Source organism: Peromyscus maniculatus, chromosome 11, assembly GCF_049852395.1.
Source record: "Peromyscus maniculatus bairdii isolate BWxNUB_F1_BW_parent chromosome 11, HU_Pman_BW_mat_3.1, whole genome shotgun sequence".
In the NCBI taxonomy this organism is placed as follows: Eukaryota; Metazoa; Chordata; class Mammalia; order Rodentia; family Cricetidae; genus Peromyscus; species Peromyscus maniculatus.
The window spans coordinates 8,060,491-8,085,508 of record NC_134862.1 but is presented as its reverse complement, the minus strand read 5'-3'; the positions used below and the strand labels follow the sequence as shown (position 1 = coordinate 8,085,508).

The 25,018-nt window shown below is 52.3% G+C and overlaps 1 protein-coding gene across 1 annotated transcript in view; it reads right to left on the bottom strand.

Annotated features, from left to right (window-relative positions):
• Nucleotides 1–1,091: 1,091 nt before the first annotated feature.
• Nucleotides 1,092–25,018, bottom strand: part of LOC102921244 (zinc finger protein GLI2-like) — a 49,721-nt gene continuing 25,794 nt past the window's right edge. Inside the window, 8 exon segments of the mRNA XM_076548246.1 lie at nt 1,092–1,712; nt 4,590–4,754; nt 6,224–6,373; nt 10,666–10,800; nt 15,921–16,043; nt 17,534–17,712; nt 17,715–17,749; nt 19,866–20,067. Of these exon segments, the coding sequence (XP_076404361.1) occupies nt 1,092–1,712; nt 4,590–4,754; nt 6,224–6,373; nt 10,666–10,800; nt 15,921–16,043; nt 17,534–17,712; nt 17,715–17,749; nt 19,866–20,067 (1,610 nt within the window).

Sequence of the window (25,018 nt, the reverse complement as noted above, 5' to 3'; positions counted from 1 at the left end):
GAGGAGCAGGGAGCTAAGGGGTGTAGCCATTGCCTGCACGGCCACACCAAACTGACTATGCCGGTTAGTTTTACATATCAACTTGACACCGTCTAGAGTCACCTGGGAAGAGATTCTTAATGAGAAGTTATCTAGATCAGATTGGTCTGTGTGCATGTCTGTGGGGGACTGTCTTAATTGTAAATTGAATGTGGGTGGCACCACTTCACGGGCTGGGTCCTGCACTGTCTGAGGGAAGACAGCCAGCTGCGGGAAGCAGCGGGCAGTGATGCGTAATTTTCCCTTTGCTGTTGACTGTGGGTGTGATGTGCTCAGCTGCTTGAGATCCTGCCTTGATTTCCCAAAAGTGATGGGTAGGGATCTGGAATTGCAGCTCAAATCCTTTGCTCACAATTGCCCTCCTTTGCTTTTTTGCCAGAGTATTTGCCACAGTGACAGAAATAAAACCAGAATACTTGGCTCTTCCTCTGGGCTGGGCTGGGGCAGGCAAATCAATCAACGGCACAGCACTCTACAGTATCCAGTGTGGCCTGAGATTGGTTCCGGAAGCAAACTCTCCACCCGGCAGCTCATTTCTGGGTCAAATGCTTTCCCTGTCCCAGCCTCTTCCTTGGGAAGATGCAATAATACGGCATGCCCAGTTTAGGGGAGATGCTCCCAACAAGCTGGACTCTGTAGGTCTTGACCATGGTGCCCTCCACAATTCTTAACTCCATCTAGCCTAGACTCACCCCTGCTCTCCCTTGATCTCCCTCCACACCACATCCCTGCCCTCCCTTGCTCCCCAGACCTCACCCCTGCCCTCCCTTGCTGTGGATTCCTTGCTCCTCACACCTACCAGACTCATTCTTGCTGCCCATCTCTACCTATTCCCATGGTGCCATCTGTCACGTGTCTCTCCAAAGGCCAGTTCAATCTCTGCCCAGCCAAGGGCACTGACACAGGAGCCCAGTCCACCCTCTCCCCCTGGGCACTTCCGCCCTCCCCCCCATTCCTCCACTCACCTCAGCAGCGTCTATCCTTAGGGGAGGTACAGTTGGGAAAAAGAGGTGGAGACAAGGAACAGGTGGTTAGAACGGAAGGAGCAGAGGCTAGAGAGGGACGACACAGACAGGGGCAGAGGGGCGGGGACCCGCAGTGGTACCCAGGTACTGGATGAAGAGGCAAACACATCCTGCACAGAGCAGCATGGAGGAAGGGCATCCCCCGCCCCAGCCCCAGCTGCCCAGCAGGAGCTGGGCCAGAGAAGGCGACCAAAATGAGACAGGTTTCATGAGGGGTACAAGGTGATAAAGGAGGAAAGCTGAGCTGGAGCAAGATGGGGCATCGTTTCCTTCTGAGAAGGGGGTACCAGAGGGGGCTGGGCTTCTGGGCCTTGTGCAGAGCTGGAGAATCGCCCCCTGCCAGCTGGGCACCCAGCTCTGTCTTACCCCAGAGCTCTCTGTCTTGATGGCTTTGATGTGTAGGCAATCCTCCACAGTGTGGCTGGTGCTGCTGTCCTCCACACCATCCTCAGACCCCCGGCCACCTGGCTCAGCGCTGGCCTCATTGTCCCCATTCTCCTTGAGCAGCGGAGCACGGAGGTGTACATCATTGAGTTGCTTCTTGGTGACATGGGCATCTGGCCCATGGACCGTCTTCACATGCTTGCGGAGAGAGCTGGGGTCTGTGTACCTCTTGGTGCAGCCTGGGATCTTGCAGATGTAGGGTTTCTAGGGAGAGGGCCAGGCCTTGGTTATGGATGGGGACCCAAGGAAAACTCTAAATGGGTGAGATACCTGTTGTGAAGCCGTCCCATGTTCCCTGGCAGCCCCGGCTGGCACAGGGGGTAAGCGCTTCAACATGTTCACATCCTGTGGGATGAGCACACCAGGTCAAGTCCACAGGAGCCTGGCCTCCCGATCTACCTGGCATACTACCCCCACATGCAAAGAAGGCACACTCTCAAAAGAACTCTTGGCTCAAGAAGCTGGTGACATGGATCAGAAAGAGTGTGGGAAAGACCCACGTGCTCCCCCAGGAATCGGGACTGTGACTTCAAGCTCATTAGCCCTTCATGTCTCTGTCAAAAGCAGATAGAACCAAGGAAACTTCCAATCACCTGGCCATAGAGAGCACACTTGAGCATCTGAACATCTTGTCTCTGTCCTAGGCTTGGTCTCACTCAAATCCACAGACACAAACCATCACAAACATAAACCTAACCCTGTACATATATTCACACACATATATAACATACATATACATATATAAACCACCCTTACTTGCTGTGGAACCATCTTTGTATACTGTAAATAAATATGGCTCTCATTTTTAATAAAACGCTGATTGGCTGATGTCTAGGCAGGAGATTTTTCAGCGCAGAGAGAATGCTGGAAAGAAGGGTGGAATCAGAGGAGTCTCAAGCAGATGCAGAGAGAAGCAAGATGAATGTACCATGTTGAAAGAAGGTAAGAAATGTGGGTTAATTTAAAATGTAAGAGTTAGCTAGAAACAAGCCTGAGCTATCAACCGAGCATTTATAATTGACAATAAGTCTCTGAATGGTTATTTGGGAAGTGGCTGGAGGAATAGAGCTGATTACAGTCCTGACAAAAAACTCTGCCTACACTCACTCATATCTACACAAACATGGATATACTTACAAATCCACACCTGGCTCCACATACACTCCATATATGCACCCACCACACACATTCAAGTGCACAACACACACGTAATTACCTTCATACATGTATACATGCTCCTATAGCTACATGTGCATAAGGTACTTATACACATGAACATCTTACATCTACATACAGATATATATGTACCACCCTTACACATATATGCATACACATACACTACATATACTAATCTTCCAATCCATACAGATAATAATGTAACCTACTTTACTCCCACACCTATACATGTGCATATAAATACACATCTCCACACCATCTATATACATAGGTGTACACATACACATCCATACTCCTCCCCAAGGCTAGCTACAATCTGCAGAGATCCCAAGGGGTCCAGAGGCCTTGGTGAATGCCTCTAATTTCTAACGTGCTCTGAAGAAAGGTCTCTTTGCAGCCCATGCTGCATCTAAGCTGTGAGTAATACTCTTTTCCCCAGGGATGGGGAGATGGCTCAGTGGTTTAGGGTACTTGTTGCTCTGGCAGACAACCTGGGCTCAATTCCTAGTACCTACATGGTGGCTTGCAATGATCTGTAACCTCAGTTCCAGGGGATCTGACCCACTTTTCTGGTTGGGCACATACATGATGCATATACACAGAGGCAAAACATTTATTAATATCAAATTATTTACACACACACACACACACACATACACACACACACGCGCGCGCTCGCATGTGCACGCATGCACACACGTGCATGCACACACAAGCTCACTCTCTGGTCTGCCTGAACCACAGAGATTGTATAGGTTAGCTGAGACTAGAAGTTCCTGTTGAGTTCCTTCCTTGGCTCTCTCAGGCCAGCCCAGGGGCTCTCCTTGCTCTGGGCAGGCGGTTGATGGCCCAGTGGAGCTGAGGCAGGCCCTCCAGAGCAGGATCTGCAGCATGTGCAAAGGGCTGATGGCATCGGGCAGCTGTTCTGTGGGCAGACACCTACTGTGGGTAAAGCAATGGCCCAGGACAGTTTCACAGCTTCAGAGAGCTTGCATCCCCTCTCTGAGTGTCAGGTTCCTTATCTGCAGCCCAGGCAGCAGTGGCCAGAGAAGACTGCATCTCTGGACATGCTCAGAACTTGGAAACCAGGAAGCTCTGTGTGTGTGGTTTTTCCTGAGGCACCATACACCTAGATTTTTGAGAAGGGTCTCTCATTGTCCTGGATCACGCCATGCTAGACTGGCTAGACTGGCAAACCCCAGGGATCTCCCTGGCTCTACCTCCCCAGCACTGGGATTATAACATGCACCACTATGTCCAGTTTTCAGGCCATTCTCTTTTGATTTCAGTTTCTGCGGACCCCATGGGGGCATCTGTATTTATTAACTGAGGTGCAGAGTGTCAGTGTGCCATGGAACTTTATGGAGCATCTGCTATTTGGGGGAGGGGCCATAGTGTATAGACCTGCTGATATAAGCAGGTCTGTGTAAGCAGAGTGGCTGGTTGGGGAGGGCCACCTGGCATATGGTTTGTGCTGGTTAGCTTTATCTATTCAGAACCACGTGGGAAGAGAGTCTCAGTGAACCACTGTCTGTTTTGGATTGGCCTATGGGCATGCCTGTGAGGTACTGTCTTAATTAAGCTGATTGATATGGAAGACCCAGCCCACTGTGGGCAGACCATGCCCTAGGCAGGAGGTTTGAGTCCATGCAGTCAAGTAAGTAAGCATGCATGCATTCATTTTGCTCCTGACTGTGGGTGTTGTATGATGGCTGAAGATCCTGACTTGATTTCCCCATAGCAGACTGTAACCTGGAATTGTAAGTTGAGCTGACATCCTTTTCTCCCTAAGTTGCTTTTGGTCAGGGTATTTTACCAGAGCAACATAAACAAGACTTGAGCATGCTGTCCACTAGTCAAGGGCAAAGCATTTCCACACGTCGGGCACATCCCCGTCATGAGTACCTCATTGGAGTGAGTGCGGTTCTGGTGTTTGGCGCGGTCCGAAGCGTTGGAGAAGGCCTTGTTGCAGCCCTCATGTTCACACACGTATGGCTTCTCCCCCGTGTGGGACCGCAGGTGTGTCTTCAGGTTCTCCAGGAGAGAGTAGGCCTTGGAGCAACCCTCGAACTGGAAGGAGGCGGACAGGTCAGAAAGGACACTCCATATGCAGCTGAGGCCGCTGCACCCTGGGGCTCTCCTCCTCCCCCTTCCCTGCCCTCTCCTGTGGCGCCCATTCCCACTCCGCACCCCCAAAGAATGCGTGATGGTAGTAATGACGGTTCCTCTCTCCTCTGGAAAACACTGAGAGGGCCGGAAGTGTAAGACTGCAACTCAGACATATCAAAGACCGGATGCAAGAGCTTTACCGTGAAACACATGAGCACACGTGCACGTATGTATGTGTGACGTTTACATAAACCAAAGCACATATTTATAAGCTGCCCAGTTCTCCACTGTTTGCTCCTCCTGTCAACATTATGTGAAGGTTCTGATTTCCCCGCTGCCCAGCTCTCATTAACCGTCTTCTGTTTTGTTCTGAAAGATTTTCATTTTATGTGTATGCGTGTTTTGTCTGTACATGTATCTGCACACCACATGTGTGCCTGGTGTCCAAAGCACCAAATGAAGGTGATGGATCCTGTGGACCTGGAGTTACAGGGGCTACTGAGCACCGTGCTGGTGCCGGAAACTGAACCTGGGTCCTTTGGAAAAGCCGTGAGTGCTCTGAAGTGCTGAGCCATCTCTCCAGTGCCTGTTTTATCTCGTTTTTTGAGACATGTTCTCATATAGCCCAGGCTGGCCCCAGACTCACTATGTTGCTAAGGATGGCCTTGACCTTCTGATCTCCCTGCCTCTACCTCCTAAGTGTTGGGGTGAAAAGCACACACAATCACACGCAGTGTATGTGGTCCTGGGAGTGGAAGCGAGGGCCTTGTGTGTGCTAGGCAGGTACTCTGTCAGCTGAGCTATTTTTATCCCCTCCCCCTGCCAAACTCTTAGAAGAAAACAAGGCAGGAGGCTGGTTGAATCATTGTGACCATGAGCTAGGCAGCCAGTTCTAAGATACAACAGCTAAAAATTGGATTTCACTAAATTAAGCTTTTGTGCTTCAAAGGATATTATCCAGAAAACGAAGGCAACACACAGAATTGGGAAAATATTTGCCAACTGTATGTAATGATCTAAAATCTAGTTATAAAGGAATTCTTGTAACCAAGCAACAAAACGACAAACTCTGTTTCCCAAAGATGGACAGCTAGGGACCAGGGAGACAGCTCCATGGGTAAAGGCACTTGCTGCTGGCCCTGTGTCCGGAACATCTTCCCTAGGACCCACATGGCGGAAGGAGAAAACAGATTCTGGCAATCAGTTCTCTGATTTCTCTGCATGTCTCACCCTCTTTCCCCTGTACTGCCGCATAAATAAATGCAATTAAAATGTTTTCAATGTGCAAGAGCCAGTTTGATAGCGAAGCCATAAGGAGGCGCTGGGGGGTCAGGGCCTGTTGTCGGAGTCGCCTTCAGTGGGAGGAGGCGCTGGGGGTCAGGGCCCGTTCTGAACTGTGTGCGAGTCGCCCTCAGTGGGAGGAGGCTCACCGTGCACTTGTGCGGCTTCTCACCCGTGTGCCTGCGCATGTGGACAACCAGCATGTACTGCGCCTTGAAGGGCTTCTGCTCCCGCGTGCAGGCCTGCCAGCGGCACACAAACTCCTTCTTCTCCCCGTGAATGTGCTCATTGTTGATATGCTGTTGGGAGGGGAGACAAGGGGTGGTGGTCAGTTCAAGGGCCACCTCCCTGGGCCGGCCCCTCAGAGAGCCTGGCTCACTCTCTACTCAGCTGGGCCCACCCAGAGTGCAGAGGCCCTCCTCCCCCAGTGGACTGTCACCCGTCCCAAAGCCTCCACTTAGGACATACAGACCACTCAACCTCAGTGTGGGCGTGCACACTGGTGTGTGTGTGTGTGTGTGTGTGCGTGCATGTGCACATTCACACATGTGCATGTGTGGGCATGAGTGTGCATTCACTCTTACACGTGAGTGCACAGTGCATGTGTGGTGGGGGGCCGAGGACAACCTGGGGTGCCCGTCCTCACCACCTTCCACCTTGTTCTCTCTTTGCTGCTGCATATGCCAAGGCTGGCCCAGGAGCTCCCAGGGATTGATTCTCCTGCCTCGGCCTCTCATCATCACTCCAGGCATCCCTGGGATTACAGACTCCTGCTCCAGTGCTTCACTTTTATGTGGGTTCTGAGGGTTCAAACTCACATCCTCATCCTTGTGCAGCAAGCACGTTTACCCAGGAGTCACTTCCTCAGCCTTCAATCAATCGCCCCTCTTAACTGTCGCCTTGGAGACCTGAGAGGCCCTCCCACCCAACCCGCACAGCATTTCCCAGAGAAGATCCATGCATAGATAGGACCTTGCTGAAGGAAGTTGGTGGTGATGGAGGCATCTCCTTGGGGTCTGCCCTGAACCCCGACTCTGCCTTTGATCTGCTTCCTATCTGCCACGAGGCCAACAGCTCTGCTCCACCAAGGGCATGGAGCCAAGGGACCAGGGACAAACTCTCAGATCCTCCCTTGCGTGAGCTGGCTCTGTCAAGTAGGTGGTTACAGCAACTCCAAGGTAAGCAACACACCTCGCACTCCCCTGACTTCCCCAAGGCACAGAAGAATACTAGGAGATAAAAGGGACAGGCAAGAGCGGAAGCTGTCCCTAGGGAGTCTGGAGGAAGCCTCTCACTGTCCGGTAACTGGGAATTCCAGCACAATTAGCATTTGCTGTGAAGGCTGATGACATGGAGATAATACTTTCGAATGGAAATGTTAAAACAGTGATAAACTGCGCTTGGCCTTGAGCATAGATGGATGGCCTTGAATATGGCTTTATTCTTCTAGGTATTTTCTGGAAACCTCACAGTGAGTCTGCAATGAAAACATATCAGCTTCCCGCGCAGCCCTGTGAACCAGGGAGGTTCTCTGTCAGCTGGAAGTCTACCAGTGAACATCAGGATCCACCTGTGAGATCACTCCGGTTACACAGCCACCAGGACAGTGCTAACTGACAACCTGGTAGAATCTAGAATCATCTGAGAGATGGCCCCGGGGCAGGCTGATGGGGCATCCTGTGACTGCACTGAGGCAGGAAGACCCACGCACTGGTTAGGCAGTACCTTGACTGGGATCCTGGACTGTATAAAGGTGCAAGGGTGTGCACGGAGCAGGGGCAGCAGCATACATCCCTTCCTCTGTTTCCTTATGGTGAATGCATCCTGACCACCTAGACATCCCTGATGGCATGGATGGCACCCTGGACTGTGGGCGAAAACGAGGCCTTTTCCTTACTTAATGTTGCCTTGTCTGGTATATTTCATCACAGCAACAGAGAAGGAGCTAAGAAAGCAACCCTTTGAGAAAGTCACCTAAATTGTAAAGACACTTGGGGTGACTCTCTCTAGAGAAGCCCACACCCACAGTGGGTGTGTCTTCATCCTTGCCCTAAGAAACTCTCTTTTTGTTCACCTCTGTGCTTACATTTCTGTTAAAATATCTTAACAAACTGCTACTCAGGGACTAGCGAGAAAGGTCCGGGGGTCTCGGTGCTGCTTCCAAGCCTGACAAACCCGAGTTTGATCCCCAGGACCCACGCGGCAGAGGGAGAACACTGACTCCCACAAGTTGTCCCCGGACCTCCACAAGCATGCCGTGGCACATACACAAACAGACTATATAAATAAATTCATTTAAAAAACAAACGAACTCCATCTCTGCTTTTTACTGACCGACCCTGAAGTTCTTTGCTGTGGTGAAGTCCATGAATCTCAGTTTAATCTGAGCCGATGTCTCTAAAACGGACTCCTCTGGTGGCTGCCGTCAGCAGCCTGGAGCTGTGTCTCCCACCCCCACTCACCATGTGAGACCCTTCCTTCTCAGGCCCATTCTCGCCAGTGTGTAGAGGTCACTGACCCGCCCATATGACCCATGAGAGCATGTGACACCTGGGATAATTCCCAGCTAGTGCGCCTCCTTGTGCCGGCTGCATTTCCCAGTTTGCTATCGAGGGCACGTGTTGGGGACGGAGCTCAAAGGTAGACTGCTTGTCCAGTATGCGTGAGGCCCTGCACCCCACCCCCACCCCAAATGCTTCTTTTGTGTTGGTAGGTGTGTGCTCATGAATGCAGGTGTGCACGGGGGGGTGGGGGGGGGTGGGGGGGGGCGGAGGCCACAGCCTGTCCCCCCCCACCACTCTCCCCTAAACCTGGGGTTACTAGTTCAGCAAGGCCAGCTGGCCAGTGAGCTTCAGGGGTCCTTGTGTCTCCATCTCCCCAGGGCTGGGACTATAGACGAAGTACCACCACACTTGGCCTTTTATGTGGGTGCTGGGGGTCAGAACTCAGGTCTCCAGGTCTGCATGGCAAACATTTGTCCCACTGAGCCATCTCTCTGGCTCCTTCCCTCAGTTTACTGATGATTAAAGGCAGCCCCCGTACCCCAGGCGAGGCTCAGGGCCTGGCCTATGGGGACGTGGTGATTATGGTGATGTTCCTGAGGTGCAAGCGCCAGCTGCTGGCTAAGTGTGCGGTGAGGCCGACATGCTGATATTCCTGCTTCAGAGATGTGGAAAGGAGAGGTCCTACCACTGGGAAATGGAGTTTGCTCGGCTCTGCCTCTGAGGGAGGCTACAGCTAGCTCCTGACCCTTGGCTGTGGGCTCAAGGCGTGGTGCCAGGCTGACCCTGGGGCTAAACAGCCTAGATGAGTAAGGAGGGTCAGCCAAGGACACAGCACGGCCACTGCCCGACTCTGTACTTTACAGGGCACTCGGAGGAAACGCAAACTCATGTGCTGTAGCCTCTTCCAGACAAAGACATTTATAGTCTACACAGCTGTCCCAAACTGAGTGGCAGGCTCTGGCAGCACCTTGTCCTAGAAGATGAAAAGCCGCTGGCCTGATGTCCCGTGCCGCATGCCCGACTGCCATGCCTAGATAACACCACCTTGGGAGCAAGTAAAATAGCAGCCCTTTGAACTTCCAGAAGAACCTTCTCCTACCAGCCTCCCATTTCCATTCATAAAGCCTTTCAGATGAGAAAAATGCTTCCTGACTACACCTTTCATTTTTTTCTTATTGGTTTACTTAGCGACAAATTGTTAATAATGGACGGAGGCTCTGGCTTGCCATCCGTCTTCCCAGAGAGCAGAGGCAGTGCTAGGCAGAGCAGACTGATCTTTGCAGAGCAGACTGATCTTTCCAGGGCCGGGTAGACAGGGTCCCCTAGGGCCACAGAGAGAGCCCTGGAGCAGCCCTTCCTGGATAAGATAGGATCTAGCTGAGGGATTCTGTCTGCTGGTATTTCCCCCTGGGTTTTTGAGGCAGACCCTCTCAGTGGTCTGGAACTCAGCAGGCAGGCTAGTTGGTTGGCCTGAGATCCACAGGCATGCATCTCTCTTGGCCTCCTCACTGCTAGGATTAAAAGCATCCGATACCACACCCAGGCCTTTTTAAAAAGGGTTCTTGGGAACCCAAACCAGGCCTTCCAAGCACCCTGCTGACTGAGCTGTCTCTCCAGCCACTGAGCACGTTGTTTACATCTTCACCTCTGTCCTTTCGCTTGAGCCCAGGTCCAGCCCAAGCACTGCTCACTCCTCCAACCTAAGAGCATGCAGCACCCAGCTCTGATTATTGCCTCTCCCATCATTTACTTCAAAGGGGTTGAAAGTATAGATTTCAGTTCTAGAAGGAACTTCCTGGGCGTGTGGGCTGCAGCTAGGAGCAGGCAGTTTGGCTGGCCCCTCCCCGGGTTGGGGAAGGCTCCTCTTCATTATCAGCTCCCCAGTTCTCACACTCTGTGTGTTCCTGGACTTTCATGTATGTGTTTGGGGTGGGGTGAGGAGGCTCCCAGGCATCTGGTCACCATGCCTCCCACTCACAAAGGATGGGGCTCCCCCTTCAGCCTACACACACAGGCCTCAGAAGGCTCTATGTCCATTGTGGTTGGGGCTCAGCACCCCTAGGCGGGAGCTGGGGTCGCAGGCTTACATGCACCAGCTGCTCCTGCGTGTCGTACTCCTTTGTACAGTCTGCCCAGTGGCAGTTGGTCTCGTAGATGACCACCTCGGCCTCCTGCTTACAGTTGTCCCTGTCCAGGTCTTCCTTGAGATTGGCCAGCTGTTCCTGGGAGGAAGGGAGACCACATCCACATGAGCCACACCTGGCTACCCGGTCCTAGGGATAGGGTGAGACTATCCTCAGGGGTTCATACTAAGGACTCCAGGCTGGCACGGGTGTGGACGCACATTCACATACACAATATACGTACTCGCGTACATACACATGCACATGCACAATGCGTACACACACAGCATGTGCACACAGAGTCACACTCATTCCCGATTTCCTCAGCTCAGCCTAATGAAACCACTTGTGGCAGGTGACAGTCCTGGGCCCTTCCTGTTGTATCACGAAGCTGTTCTGGCCAGCACATCCTTCCCTCCTGATCTGCACGTGAATAGGCGTAAGGAAGGCCCTGACCTCTGCCTCTGTGGTTTGGTTCCCGCTATTGGTAGTTTGGTAGTTGAGGTGAGCTCTGTAGTCACTGGGGATGGAAACCCTGTTAAGTGTGTGTGGGTCCTGCCTGGACAAAGGAGACCCCCCCTCCCCCCCGCTTCCTTCATGTCTTTACCCTTCCAAATCATCGGTTTTCATACTGTTTCCTCTTCCCCAAGTGCACATGGGCACTCAGCTCACATCAGCACAGTGCCGCTGACTGTCGGACACTGCAGAGAGGATGCAATCCCCACAGACTGCTGTCAGGCATGCCTCCCTGCCACAGCTCCAAACTCGGGCTCTTCATTCTTGTCTCACAGCCAGGGAAACTGAGGCTCAGGGAGAGAGACCTTTCCTCTCCGCAGCAAATCCTGGGTCTGGAGTAGCCTAGATCTGGACTTGTGTCTCCCTCCGGTTAGCTTGAACTGCCACCCTGACGCAGCCTAAGAGTCATCTGAGAAGGGAGCCTCACTTGAGGGACAGCCTAGATCAGATCGGTCTGCAGGCAGTTTGTGGCGGGGTGGGGTGGTGGTGGAGGCTGTCTTGTTAATTGATGTAGCAGGACCTGTGGGTGGTGCCATGCCTAAGGCAGATGGTCCTGGGTTGCATAAGAAAGCTAGCTGAGCAGGAACCAGTGAGCAGAGCCTCCAGGACTTGTGCTTCAAGCTCCTGCCCTGGCTTCCCTTGGGGACGGGCCTGTCCTGGAAGTGTAAGGGAACTGATCCTTTTCTCTCCCACTTGTGTTTGGCCAGAGAGTTTTATAACAGCGACACCATGGGAACGTTATACTCCTCTGACCACATTAGGGGTATGAGGCCATTTCAAAGATACAAAGAAAAAGCTTCGGACAGGTACAGGTGCCCCAGGCTGGGTGGCAAGGTCCCGGGAGGGCCTGTGAAGTCTGCTGAGGACAATCCAGTGTTCAGTGGATCTGCTAGGCATTCTGGGAGCCAAAGCAAGGCCAGGGGCAGTTATAAGGACTTGCTTTACAATTGAACTTATTTTAAAAACCAGCAGGAATGTATCCTGTCTCACTGAAAGAGCTTCTGGGTTGTGGATACAGCTCAAGGGTGTTTGCCGAACACGCACAAGACCGCTGATTTCATTCCCTGTACTGCAAAACAAAGAAACAAACTAAGGAAGAGCCGCCAGGAAGTCAAGAAGCTGCTGGTTGGCCGGGCGGTGCTGGCGCACGCCTTTAATCCCAGCACTCGGGAGGCAGAGGCAGGCAGATCTCTGTGAGTTCGAGGCCAGCCTGGTCTACAAAGTGAGATCCAGGAAAGGCACCAAAACTACACAGAGAAACCCTGTCTCGAAAAACCAAAAAAAAAAAAAAAAAAAAAAAAAAAAGAAAGAAAGAAAGAAAAAGAAAAGAAACAAAACTGCTGGTTACCAGGGACAAGCTCTTGCCGGGTTAAGAACCCTAGTGTTCTCTGGTGCGGGTCACTTAGGGACAGTGAGCTCACCTCAGAAGTGCAGGATTCCCCATGGTGGGCCACAGACACAGGCCTTCTCTGATTTTGCATTGGGGCTGCAACTTCTTCCGAAAGGGATCCCTGGTTCACCATCAGGGACCCTCTCAACAAATGCCCTTGCTCTGCAGAGGACAGTGCTGCTACTGTGTTGATGTAAGCTGGCTCACTAGCTACATTGAGAGGTCAGTCAGGATAATGCCTCACTTCTGGGTATCCAGCAGCTAGGGGCTGTTGAGATGAGCCCGTAGAGGAGGCCAGAAGGTCTCCTAATAAGGCAGTGTAACAGAAGAATGTCTGGGAACACCTTCACTACTCGGCCAGGCGGCGGTGGCACATGCCTTTAGTCCCAGCACTCAGGAGGCAGAGGCAGGCGGATGGATCTTTGTGAGTGCGAGGTCAGTCTGGGCTACAGAGCAAGATCCAGGACAGGGACCAAAACAACATGGAGAAACCCTGTCTCAAACAAAACAAAACAAAACAAAAGAAACCCGAAAACATCTTCACTACCCATATACTCTGCCCAGTTTATACTGCACCAAGAGAACTGGGCACCAGCATGCCCAGTGTGGGCTGCTCCAAGGCCACAGCAGGGATTCTCCCAGTCTGCAATTTAAGGGCTTCAACAGAGAGTAAAGTCACTACTTTGTCTTTTCTACTCTGGTGTGGCACGGAGCCTGTCTCCTTGTGAGGAAAAGCCCTCTGCGGTGACTGTGAATGGATTGTCTTCCTGTGGCCCCATTTATTTGAGACAGGGCTTCATAGAGCTCAAGCATTTACTGTGCTGCCCTGGCTGGCCTTAAATTCCCAGTCCTCCTGCCTCCACCTCCAGAGTGCTGGGATCCCAGGACTGTCCACCCTGCCCAGTCTGCTCCTCTGGTTTCTTTCTCGGCATGTTACTGGTGTATAAGAAGACTACAGATTTTTGTGTGTTCATTTGCATCCTGCCGCTCTGCTGCAAGTGTTTAGCAACTCTGAGAGGTTTCCAGGGGAGGCTTGAGGGCCTCATGCATGTATAGGGTCACGTCATCTGCAAATAAGGCTGTGCTGAGTCCTTCCCTTCCTGTTTATATCCCATTTACATCCCCTCTCATCATATCGCGCTAGCCGAAACTCTAAGCTCTGTGTTGAACAGGAGTTGGGAAAGTGGACACTCTTGTCTCCCTGATTTTAGTTGGACGGATGCAACAAAATAACCACAGTACACAAATCAATCAATCTCAGAAAGACAAGTGCTGCATCCTTTCTCTTGCTTGTGAGTCCTTGCCTGTGTAGATACATAAAATCCTATCTGTACAGACAGCATGGATTAGAAATAAATCTGTCAAGGGGAACAGGGGGCGCTAGTGAGAGGGTAGAGGGAATCAGGGTATGGGGATAACATGCTACATTATGCACTTATATGAAATTGGCCTTAAGTTACTCTGTATAATAATTGTGTGCATGTGTGTGTGCGTGAGTGCATGGGCATGCACACTCATGCATGTAAAGGACAGAGACACAAAGCATGGTTCTTATTCCTATCTTTGCAGACTGGTTAAGGGTCTCGTCAGTGTGGACATGAGTGAGTGAGTGTGTGAGTGTGTGTGTGTGTGTGTGTGTGTGTGTGTGTGTGTGTGTGTGTGTTCAAGAACACTGCTATGCATGAATTGAAGACCAGAGGAGAGCCCTAGATGTCACTCCTCAGTCACCGCCCACTTTGTTTTAGTGAGACAGGGTCTCACTGACCCGAGAGCTTGAGGATGCAGTTAGACTGTCTGACTGGCAAGCCCCAGGGATCCACCTGTCTCTGCCTCCCCAGCACTGAGATTATAGGTACATGTCACTATGTCCAGCTTTTTACATGGGTGCTAGGGATTCAAACTCAGGTCCTCACGCTTATGTGGCAAGCACTTTACTGACTTCCCAGCCCCTTGCAAAACAGTTTTGTTTTGTTTTTAAAGGGCTCTGGGCGCTGGGCAGGGAGAAGAAAGACCTCTGGGTGGCCTTCTTAAGAGTATGGGGCAGTAATGAGGCCCCACCCACCGATGGGGAGTGAGACCCCAAGGTGCTTGGCAAGCACCCATCCCTGTTCACCTCCCTGTCCTCAACATTCCTGCATGTTTATCTTCCCTGGATGTGAGCTGTCCTCATCAATTCCAGCACACACCCCCTCGCCATGACGGCCAGCCTCGTGGAAACTATGCATCATGTTCAGACTGGCGCTGGTGTCAGTGACAGGAGAAGAGTTTGTCACCAACCCCTCTGTTTGCCTGACAATAAGAGGACCCAATATTTCATGAAAATTAAGTGCCTAGAGCATGCCTGATGGCTTACAGTCCTGATAAAGGATGGGCCAGCAGACGCTGGGAGCCAGGGACTGGAGGCCCTGAGCATCCTCGGTGGCTGGGAACTCCAAGTGAATAGATGGAGAGTACGCCACTGTGAGGGCTAGGGGCTGGGAGGCCTAAGGCCAAGGTCAGTAGAGGCCCAGCCTTTCAAGCGGCAGGCTCCTGCTCCAAGAGCAGCAGTGGCCTGCCTGTCCTCCCAGGGAACACAGCAAACAGCGAGGCTTCCGAAGGGCTCTCCATGGAGGCTGGCCCCACGCACGCTGGCCCCAGGCCACAGTTGTTCCATCCTTACTCTCCCCATCAGGATTTATCCTTCCTGCCACCCGAAGTGACCCAGCAGTTGGCATCCAAGTGTCTGCAAGTCCCCTTCCTCAGGAGCACCAGTAGTAAAGGATGTTGTGCGAGCAGTGAGCTCCAGGAGAGGGGCAGCCTTAAGGACCAGAGCCACACAGGGGACTTGAGCAGCTCAGTCCCTTGGCCGAGGCTGTATGTGGGGACAACTGCAGCCTGAAGCAAGGTGGGAGGGAAGGGACACACGTACTCATTCATTAATTTGGCCATACATTTAGCACATACGGCAAGGTGGAAGAGTAGAACATTCATTCATTCATTTACTCATTTGTATTTGATAAAGATGATATATGTGCAGGGTGCTGAGTTAAGAGGGTCATGGCTCTGGGAGCCCACCTACACTCTGACTTTCTAAGTTCTGCAGATGGCCATCGATCCACTTGCCCACACCATCTGTCCATCCATCCACCCACCCATCCATCCATCCATCCATCCATCCATCCATCCATCCATCCACCCACCCATCCACCCATCCCTCCCTCCGTCTGTTCCTCTCCTTTTTCCCATCCATTCACCACCAGTGCCCAACATCAGCCAAAACAGGAGATCCAGCCTGGTCCCAGCCCAAGGACATTGGCAGTGGGCAGCAGGTTACCTGCGTCAGTCCTAGTGGGGAGGCTGGCCGCAGGCCCTCAGCCTCAGTCTTGACCTTGCTGCGCTTATGAATGGTGATGGGATTCACGGTGCTGCTCACAGCAGACTCGCTGCTCTGCTTGTTCTGAGGGAGGAGGCAGAGGACAGTCTGTCACACAGGCACAAGGCACAGGACCCCTGAATTCTAGCTGAGCTGTGCCTCTGGAGTTTGACCACACAGACCATCTAGGACAACCCTGTATTTTGATGTATGTGTACACATATGTGTGTAGTACGCATTATATGCGGGTTCACATCTGTATATTTGTGTTCATGTGCACACACATATGTGGAGATCAGAGGTTACTCTTGAGTATGTTTCTTAGCCATCACCCACACTTTTTGAGGGTTTCTCACTGGGACCTAGGACTCCCCAGTTAGGCTAGGCTGGCTGGTCACTGAGCCCCAGAGATCCACCTGTCCCCACCTGCCTAGCGCTAGAATTACAAACATATATCACCATGTCTGGCTTTTTACTTTTAAATTTATTTTTTTATTTTTTGAGACAGGGTTTCTCTGCAGCCCTGGAACTCAGTCTGTAGACCAGGCTGGCCTCGAAATCAGAGACCCGCCTGCCTCTGCCTCCTGAATGCTGAGATTAAAGGCGTGTGCCACCACTGCCTGTCAGTGCCTGGCTTTTTAAATGTGGATCCTGGGGATCAAGCTCAGGTCCTCGGGCTTGCAAGGCAAACTCTTCACCCACTGACTATCTCCTTAGCTTTCCCACCCTTCTCTATTTTTGAAGCATCAAAAACGGAGTCTCTTGGATTGCTCCTCCAACCAGGCCCAGCTGAGGCAGGGGAGCCCAGATACCTTGCTTCACAGGAGGCGTGTAGTGTTTCTGTGTGGCACAGGACCCTGCGCATTGAAGCAGGACAGACCGAGTGATGGGGGCGTAGCCTCTGCCCAGGCCAGGGGGCTCAGTGCAAGGCCCTTCCCATCACGTGGCCTCTGTCCTAAAAGCAACCGACCAGAGTTGTTTTTCTCTAAATTCAGTGGCTGCTTCTTAAGCAACCATTGTCCTAATCAGCAACCGCAACTCTGCAGCTACCAGCCGCTGTTCTGCGGTAAGGGCTGCAGCCGGCAGGAATTCTGTTCCCTCAGGCACCAACTCTCTCACAGCCGCTAAAGGGAACTCTATCTAGATCTCTACCCCTCTCTAGAATTCAGGCTTCAAAGGTTGAGGTGGAATTCTGCTGGCTCAGAGAGGCTGAATAGCAAATAGCTGACCTTCCCTCCTTGCTCGAATCTTTCCAAATAACCAGCGTCCTTCTGTTCCGCCCGGAAGTAAGAAGCCTAGCTACACGTGGCTCCTCCCTACCACTTCTGTCAGCTAGTCTCTGACTCAGCCTCCTGACTGCAGGTAAATTTTATTTAGTCAAACAAATGTAACATGTCTTTTCATCGTTAAACAAATGTTCCACAGCATAAATGAATGTAACACATCTTAAATTAATATTCCACAGCAAACCAGTCAGGTCACAGTGCAGAGATCTCTACCAGCTCCTACCATGACCTGCCCTCAGGGGCTGGGTGAGCAGCGGTGTCCACCTCTGGTTCTCTGCACCCACCTACCTGGTTGGCATCATTTAGACAATTGCTGCTGTTGCTGCTGAGCTGGGTAGGCATGGTGCTGATGGAGGTGAGCGCCATGGGCTGCTGGGCCAGGAAGGTGGGTGAGGGCTGGATCAGGGGTGGCATGTGTCCGAAGGCTGAGCCCAGGCCCCGCTGCTGGCTCAGGATCTGCTGGTATTCACGGGATTGATGGGGTGGGGGAAGGTAAAGGCTGGGCTGCAGTGGAGAACAGAAGGGGATGGGGAAACATGTGGGGTCACCGTCAAACCAACACTTCCTGGGCACACAGGACTGTACCTGAGCTCGGGATGGCACGATGTCAATCATACCATGCCCATGGCTTGCCCTCATGTAGGCTTACTGCCCACACCTAACTCCGTGAATGCAACCTTGACTCTGGGCAGGCTGGCTCCCTGCAGGTGCCAGGGTCGAGCTCAGCCCCGCACCTGGCTGCTTCTGTGCTCTGACACCTGGGATGCACCCTGACGCAATGCTGTCTATCGGAACTTCACTTGACCCTGGACCACCATGCTCTCTCCTTGGTACTGAGTCCTCCAGCTCACACTCCCCCCCCCCTTTTAGCTTCTGCTGCACTTACAGGCTGTCATACACCTGCCCATGAGGCACTTTTTCCTGGCAAGACATAAGAGGATGCTGGTGGCCCTTGAGACTATGCCACCAGAGACATACGGTTTCCTCCTTGCTCACCCCAGCATCTCTGCAGTGTGAGCTAATGCCGTGAGGAGGCCCCATGTAGAGCCTCCTGTCCACAGCACGGGGGACATGCTCCTGGACACAGAGGTCCATAATCTGCAAAAGAGGCAGAGACGAAGCCTCGGTGTCTTAGGGGGGAACTCAGAACAATGCTAACCTCAAATTCTCTCTCTCTCTCTCTCTTTTTTTTTTTTAGATTTTTAAAAACATTTTTATTTATATGTCTGTAACTGTGTATGTGTTGGTACCCACAAAAGCCAGAAGTGGGGACTGAATCCCCTGGAGCTAAAGTTACCAGTGGTTGTGAGTTGCCCAATGTGAGTTCTGGGAACGAAATCCAGGTCCTCTGGAAGAGTAGCAAATGCTCAGTAACAACTGAGCCATCTCTCCAGCCCCATCAGCCTCAAATTCTTGCTCCTTGGTGTGGGCTTAGCCTTTAAAATGCTCAGTGCGAGAGCAACTTGTTACGCAGCAGATTTTGAAAACAACTGCACTGTAAGCGCCTATATCCAGCCCTCGCAAGTGGCCGGGGCTGGGGCAGGCACACGTTTCGGTCATGCTGGTTGGATCTGAGTCCTCGGGGAGGTGCATGGAGTGAAAGGGGGACAGCAGTGTTGTTGGGGCCACAGTGAGTGAGACTTGTTACTAGCCCTTGAGATGTGCTTCGGGCATGGATCACACACCAGTGTCACACCTGGTGTGACCTTTCGTGTTAGCCAACAGCGAGATCCTCTGCCACACTAGGGAAATACTAGAACAGCCACTTCATTAACAACCGTGTGTGTGTGTGTGTGTGTGTGTGTGTGTGTGTGTGTGTGTGTACATAGATGTATATATATTTTTCAGCATTTGTATATGCAGGTAAGGAACATGCCCAAGTATACATATGGAAGTCAAAGACAACTTTGGGTATCAGTCCTCACCGTTCAATGTGTTAGCGACTACAGGCCAGCCGTGAGCTTCTAGGGACCCTCCTGTCTCCACTTCCATCCCTCCACAGGAGTGCTGACTATGGATACTTGGGCTACATGCCTGACTTTAGACATGCGTTCTGAGGATTCAAACAACACTTACAACTCATGTGGCTACTGTTTCTACCCACTAGGTTATGTCCCCAGCTTCTAAGAAGGCCACATTTGACCTTGGCTACCTCTGATGCCATGGTGGAACCCCTGATGACAGGTTTACCATGTAAGGATGTACCCCAGGGTTGGCATGAACTCTCTGTGTCACTGTTGATTTGTTGTTGTTTACATATAGGACCTCTTGTAGCCCGGGCTGTCCTCGAACTAAGTAGCCAGTGGTTCTGAACTTCTGATTCCCCTGCCGCTGTGTCCTGAGTGCTTGGATTACTGGCATGTGCCACTACTGCCTGGTTTTATACAGTGCTGGGGGCAGAACCCAGGGCTTCGTGCATGTCAGTCAGGGCCTCTACCAAAAAGCCACATCCCCAGCCTCACTGCTGCTTTTGAAGTATCAACATAGTTGCTAGTGTGTTGAGACACTGGCGTTAACTTCTGTCTTTCTCCAGTAGAAAGCTCTACCTGAAAGGCCACATTCCGCCATGCGGCCCCAGCCCAGCTCCCAGTTCTTACCCCCACGTGCTGCCGGGGCTCACCTGAGGGCACCAGCCGACAGATGTCCATAGGAGCCGCTAGCTGCTGAGCTGCTCCTGGAGTTGTTGATATAAGCTACCAGTGAGTTGGGAGAGGTCCGGATCATGCACTGCAGGTCGAGGCTGGCGTCTGAGAGTGGGGAGATGGAGAGCGCCCACTTGCGGCTCAGGCGGGGGGTCACTCGTGGGCTAGAGAATCGCGACGCTGTGGACAGCCAAGGAAAGACATGTTAGTACCACCGATTTCCACCCACATCATCAATGTCCATGATTTCTCCGTGCTGTGGTGTGGTGGTGATAGGCTCATCTTCAACACTGAAGAGGTTCTCATGGGCAGGGGAGTGAACAGTTACGTGCCACAGGGTCACGGGCTTTGTTGCAGATGGTATTGCACCAGAATTCCCTGCACCCTGGAGAAACCTTGCTGAACAGAGGCTGGATGGTTCCTCTGCTGTCTTAGAGTGATACTTGGCTTCTGGCTGGCTTCTAAGAACCTACTGGAAAGGATGCTGTGAGGGACCAAGGAGGCAGAGGAAGGGCAATGGGGAGAGGCCGTGTGGCACACAGATGTGCTCACCCTTCGGGACCCTCAGCTCTGAGCCACCTAAGCTGTGGGAATGTGTTGTTTGGAATGTTTATACCTCCTGAGCATGCACACATATATCTCTGCATGTAGGTACATAGGCCACTCCTGTATGTGTGTATACTAGCACACACAGACACACACACACACAGACACAGACACAGACACACACACAGACACACACACACAGACACACACAGACACACACAGACACACACACACACACACACACACACACACACACACACACACACACACACACACAGGCTCCTGGCACTCCAGGCTCCAGTCTGCTCTCCCTCCTTCACCTGCTGAAGAATTCTGGATCTCTCCCTGGACAGCAGTGGCCAGAAATGCTCTGACATCACTGGATGACTCGGGTCACTAAAATTTCTTTACTGTCCCACGATGGGGTCTTACGGTAGTGACAGCCTTTGGGGCTGCCATAAAATGTGAAGTTAGCTGATGGGTGGCCTAGCCTGTAGCAAAATAAGGTGAATGCTAGGGTGTGTCTTCACCTATTTAGATACCTGTGAGGAGCATGGCCTCCCTGTCTGGCTGGCCTCCATCTGGGACTCTGGGCCTTCATAGGCCTCTGCTGGAGATGCTGCTTGCAGCAGCCCTGGTACTGCCCAAATGCTGTGCAGGATATCACACAACCTTCCCCAACTGCCCGAATGCTGTGCAGGATATCACACAACCTTCCCCAGCTGCCCGAATGCTGTGCAGGATATCACACAACCTTCCCCAGCTGCCCGAATGCTGTGCAGGATATCACACAACCTTCCCCAGCTGCCCGAATGCTGTGCAGGATATCACACAACCTTCCCCAGCTGCCCGAATGCTGTGCAGGATATCACACAACCTTCCCCAGCTGCCCGAATGCTGTGCAGGATATCACACAACCTTCCCCAGCTGCCCGAATGCTGTGCAGGATATCACACAACCTTCCCCAGCCTCCCTCCAACAAAGGCAAGATGGTGTGCTGTACAGGCTGTTGTGAAGCCACACAGAGCTCCAAGCTACCTGTGACCCTGTCCACAAGCCTGGGTGAAATGACTAATGCCCAGCGATCCCTCAAGGGGTGAGCGGGCCTATGTGGACAGGCAGAGTGGGCTGACAGTGTATGATAAAGAGCCAAAGTCTAGAGAAGATGCCCAAGCCTGTGGCAGTGAGACCTACACTTTCGCCCCGTAGGCTTCCGTCGGGGCATTCTCTGAGTATGCCATTCCATGCTTTGATGATCCTTACCTCAAAGCTAGGTGCAAAAGGAGGTCCTCCCCCAGACTCTGCTATGAACTAAGTGGAACATGAGGAGACGCAAAGGATCTAGCATCTGCTCAAGGAAGACTCATGTAGTCTTTGGCACATTATTTTCTTTTGGTGTGTGTGTGTACAGTCCAGAAGACATTCTCAGGAGCCTCCATCTTTTTTAGACAGGCCTAGAACTCACCAAGTAAGCTAGGCTGGGGGGTGGGGGTGGGTACCAAATCCCAGGTATCAACCCGTCTCCACCTTTGGGAGGATGCACCAGCACACCCTCCCACACAGGGCTCCCAGGGAACGGAACTCAGGGCTCCAGGCTTGCAAGGCAAGCAGTTTCCTTGACGGGGCTATCGCCACAGCTCGTCGTCGTCGTCGTCGTCGTCGTCGTCGTCGTCGTCGTCGTCGTCGTCGTCGTCATATATTTTTCAAAAGGAGATTTTGCTGCTAACACTCTGACTCCCACCCTCTCGGGTGCCCCTAACAAGAGGAAGCAGGCCAAAACTGACAGTGGTATTCATCTCTGTTATTCCTGGCCCTCGAGGGAAATGTGTTTATTAACGCGTCTCTTCCCTTGATTAATCACTAAATAGGAAGAAAAGCCTGGCACTCATTTCCCATGTGTGATTTATGTCTGGGGACCGGGGCGCTCCCAGCAGCCATTCATCTGTGGTTGCTGCCTGTCCTAACACTGGCCACCGAGTGACCGGCCACTGGCCTGCTCTCCCTCAGAAGATGCCTGATGTGGCCAGTTCCTGTCCCCATCTATCTCGGACTCTGTCTCACCCATTAGCTCCCCTCCTCTCCCCTCCCTTCCTCTTCCAACCTCACCTCTTCCCTCTCCCCTCCCCTTCCATCTCCTCTCCTTTCCTCCTTGTATATGGTCACATATGTGAGCATGTGTACATATACATGAATGTGCAGGGAGACCATGTCAACAATGATATTTTTAGACAGCTGGCTCTTTGGCCTGGGCCCACCGATTCAGCTAACCTGGCTGGCCTCCAAGCTTTCAGGGATCCTCTTGCCTCCCACTGCTGGGGTTACAGGTGAGGTCACCCCTGTCATGTCCACTGCTGGGGCTACAGGTGTGGTCACCCCTGTCATGTCCACTGCTGGGGTTAGAGGTGAGGTCACTCCTGCCGTGTCCACTGTGGGGTTACAGGTGCAGTCACCTGGGAATTTGAACTCATGTCCTCATATGTTCAAGGCCAAACCTTTTGCTGAATGGGCCAAATCTTCCCTACCACATCCCCCCCCCCCCACACTTTTATTCCTTTTTTGAGGCAGGTCTGATGTAGCCAGGTGTGGCCTTGAACTCCTGATTCTTCCACTTACATCTTCTAAGCGCTGGGATTACAGGTATAATCCACTACAGCTGGCCCAGGTCTTTCCTGAGCTCACTCTTAGGTTGTGTTCTGAGGAATTCAGCCCAAGTACTCTGCTTACACTTCACTGACCAAAGGCCCCAGCATGGAGGAATCACAGAGCTGAGGACCTAGGTAGAGGCCACTGCCTCCTACCTAAGTTACAGCACAAGGGCAGTTAGCTCCTTTGTATCCTGGTCAACTCAGGTTCACCAAACGGCCTCTCTGACCTAGCTCACACGCAGCCTGTACTCAACAGCCTTTGGGACACGCACTTTGCTCTCCTCAGCCTCAGGCTCCTCTCTGTCCCAGGCTGGGCCTGGACTCCCTGCTGGAATCAGTCAGTCCCCTGAGGCCCCAGCCATGTCTGCCTCTCCCCTGTGAGATCAATGCCATCGGCTTCTGAGCCTCCCCCTCCACAGCCTGCATAAAGAATGAGCATCAGGATGGAGGTGACATCCCAGTCAAATTAGTGCCGATATGACAATAAAACACGCAGCGGAGGAGTTATCCGGCCACGAGCAGACAGTACTTCAATCAGGACACTTCAGTCTTCTTGGGGTGATGGGGGGAGGTAGGTTCTGACTGCTGGCACAGTCACAGTACCAGTGTCAACAGCCTGGTGTGAGAAAGTCCCATGCTGGGGGCCAGGGACCAGGGCTGGTCTCGCTCTCTCTGCAGAGCCACCAGCAGAGGAAGGGATGACTTTGGATTCGAGGCTAGTTCTGTTCTCTTCTCAGGGGCTCAGCGCCTGCTCTCCTGCTAAAAACCAGGCAGGAGAAGAAAGGACACGGAGGAGAGGCACCTGCAGCACAGCCTCTTCTCCCCAGGCCCGCCCTCACTGTGGCCCAGGGAGGAAGGCGGGCAGCATTGGTGTCTGGACCTGTCAGAGGCCTTGCTCTCTTTCTGACCACCTAAAGTGTGCCCCGTGTGGGGTGCCCACAAAACCCACGAGAAGCTATTGTAAGTTCTCAGACACAGACAACCTCTTCAGCTTATGATCAAGTTCACCCCTTCAGGAAAAAAAAAGTGTGAAGTTCTAGGGGTGGGGATGTAACTCACTTGGTGGAGAGCTTGTCTATCAAGTTTGAAGTCCTGGGTTCTGCACCCAGCACCACATAAATCGGCGTGATGGTGGTACAGGCCTGGAATTTTAGCACCTGGGAGGTAGAGGCAGGAGGATCAGAAGTTCAAGGTCATACTCAGCTACATAGTGAGTTCAAGGCCAGGCTGGGCTACAGGAAAAAGTTCCATTTTAGGAACTGTTTATTTAATCCCCAAAGTTAAGTCAGTTACGAATGTTAAACGTACTGTCGTGCACTGGGTACTTAACTAAGGAAAAACCATGTTGCAGGTATGGGAGAGCTGGAGGAGGATCCGAGGGCTGAGGGCCCACCAGCCTTCTCCTCAGATTGCCTCACAGTCTGGCAGATCCTGCCTCCATGCCTCTGTAGGATACACAAAGCCTCTGGAATGTTCTCTTCTCGGCCGGGTGCCCCGTCTCCAGACATGAAGGCAAGTGCTGAGAGGGGAGACAGTGAGGGACTGGGTCAGGTCAGGTCAGGACCTGCATTGGCGTGCTTACAAAAGGCAGCCTGGCGCCTGGCCAGACCGACGGAGAGCTCTTCGGGGGCAGAACTTGATGTGGTGTTCAGCCTCATGCCTAGTGCCTAGAACCTGACCTGGTATGTGATACTGGCTGTGATGGTTATTGTTTTGTTTTGTGAACTTGACACAAACTGGCCTCCTCTGGGAAGAAGAAACCTCAAATGAGAGATTGTCTCCAAAGCCTGGTTGTAGGAGAGCCTGTGGCGGCATTTTCTTGATTGATGATTGATGTGGGAAGGGCCAGATCACTGTGGGTGGTACCACCCCTCGGCAGGTGGTCCTGGGTGGTCTAAAAATTCAAACTGAGCAAGCCAAGGGGAACAAGCCAGTGAGCA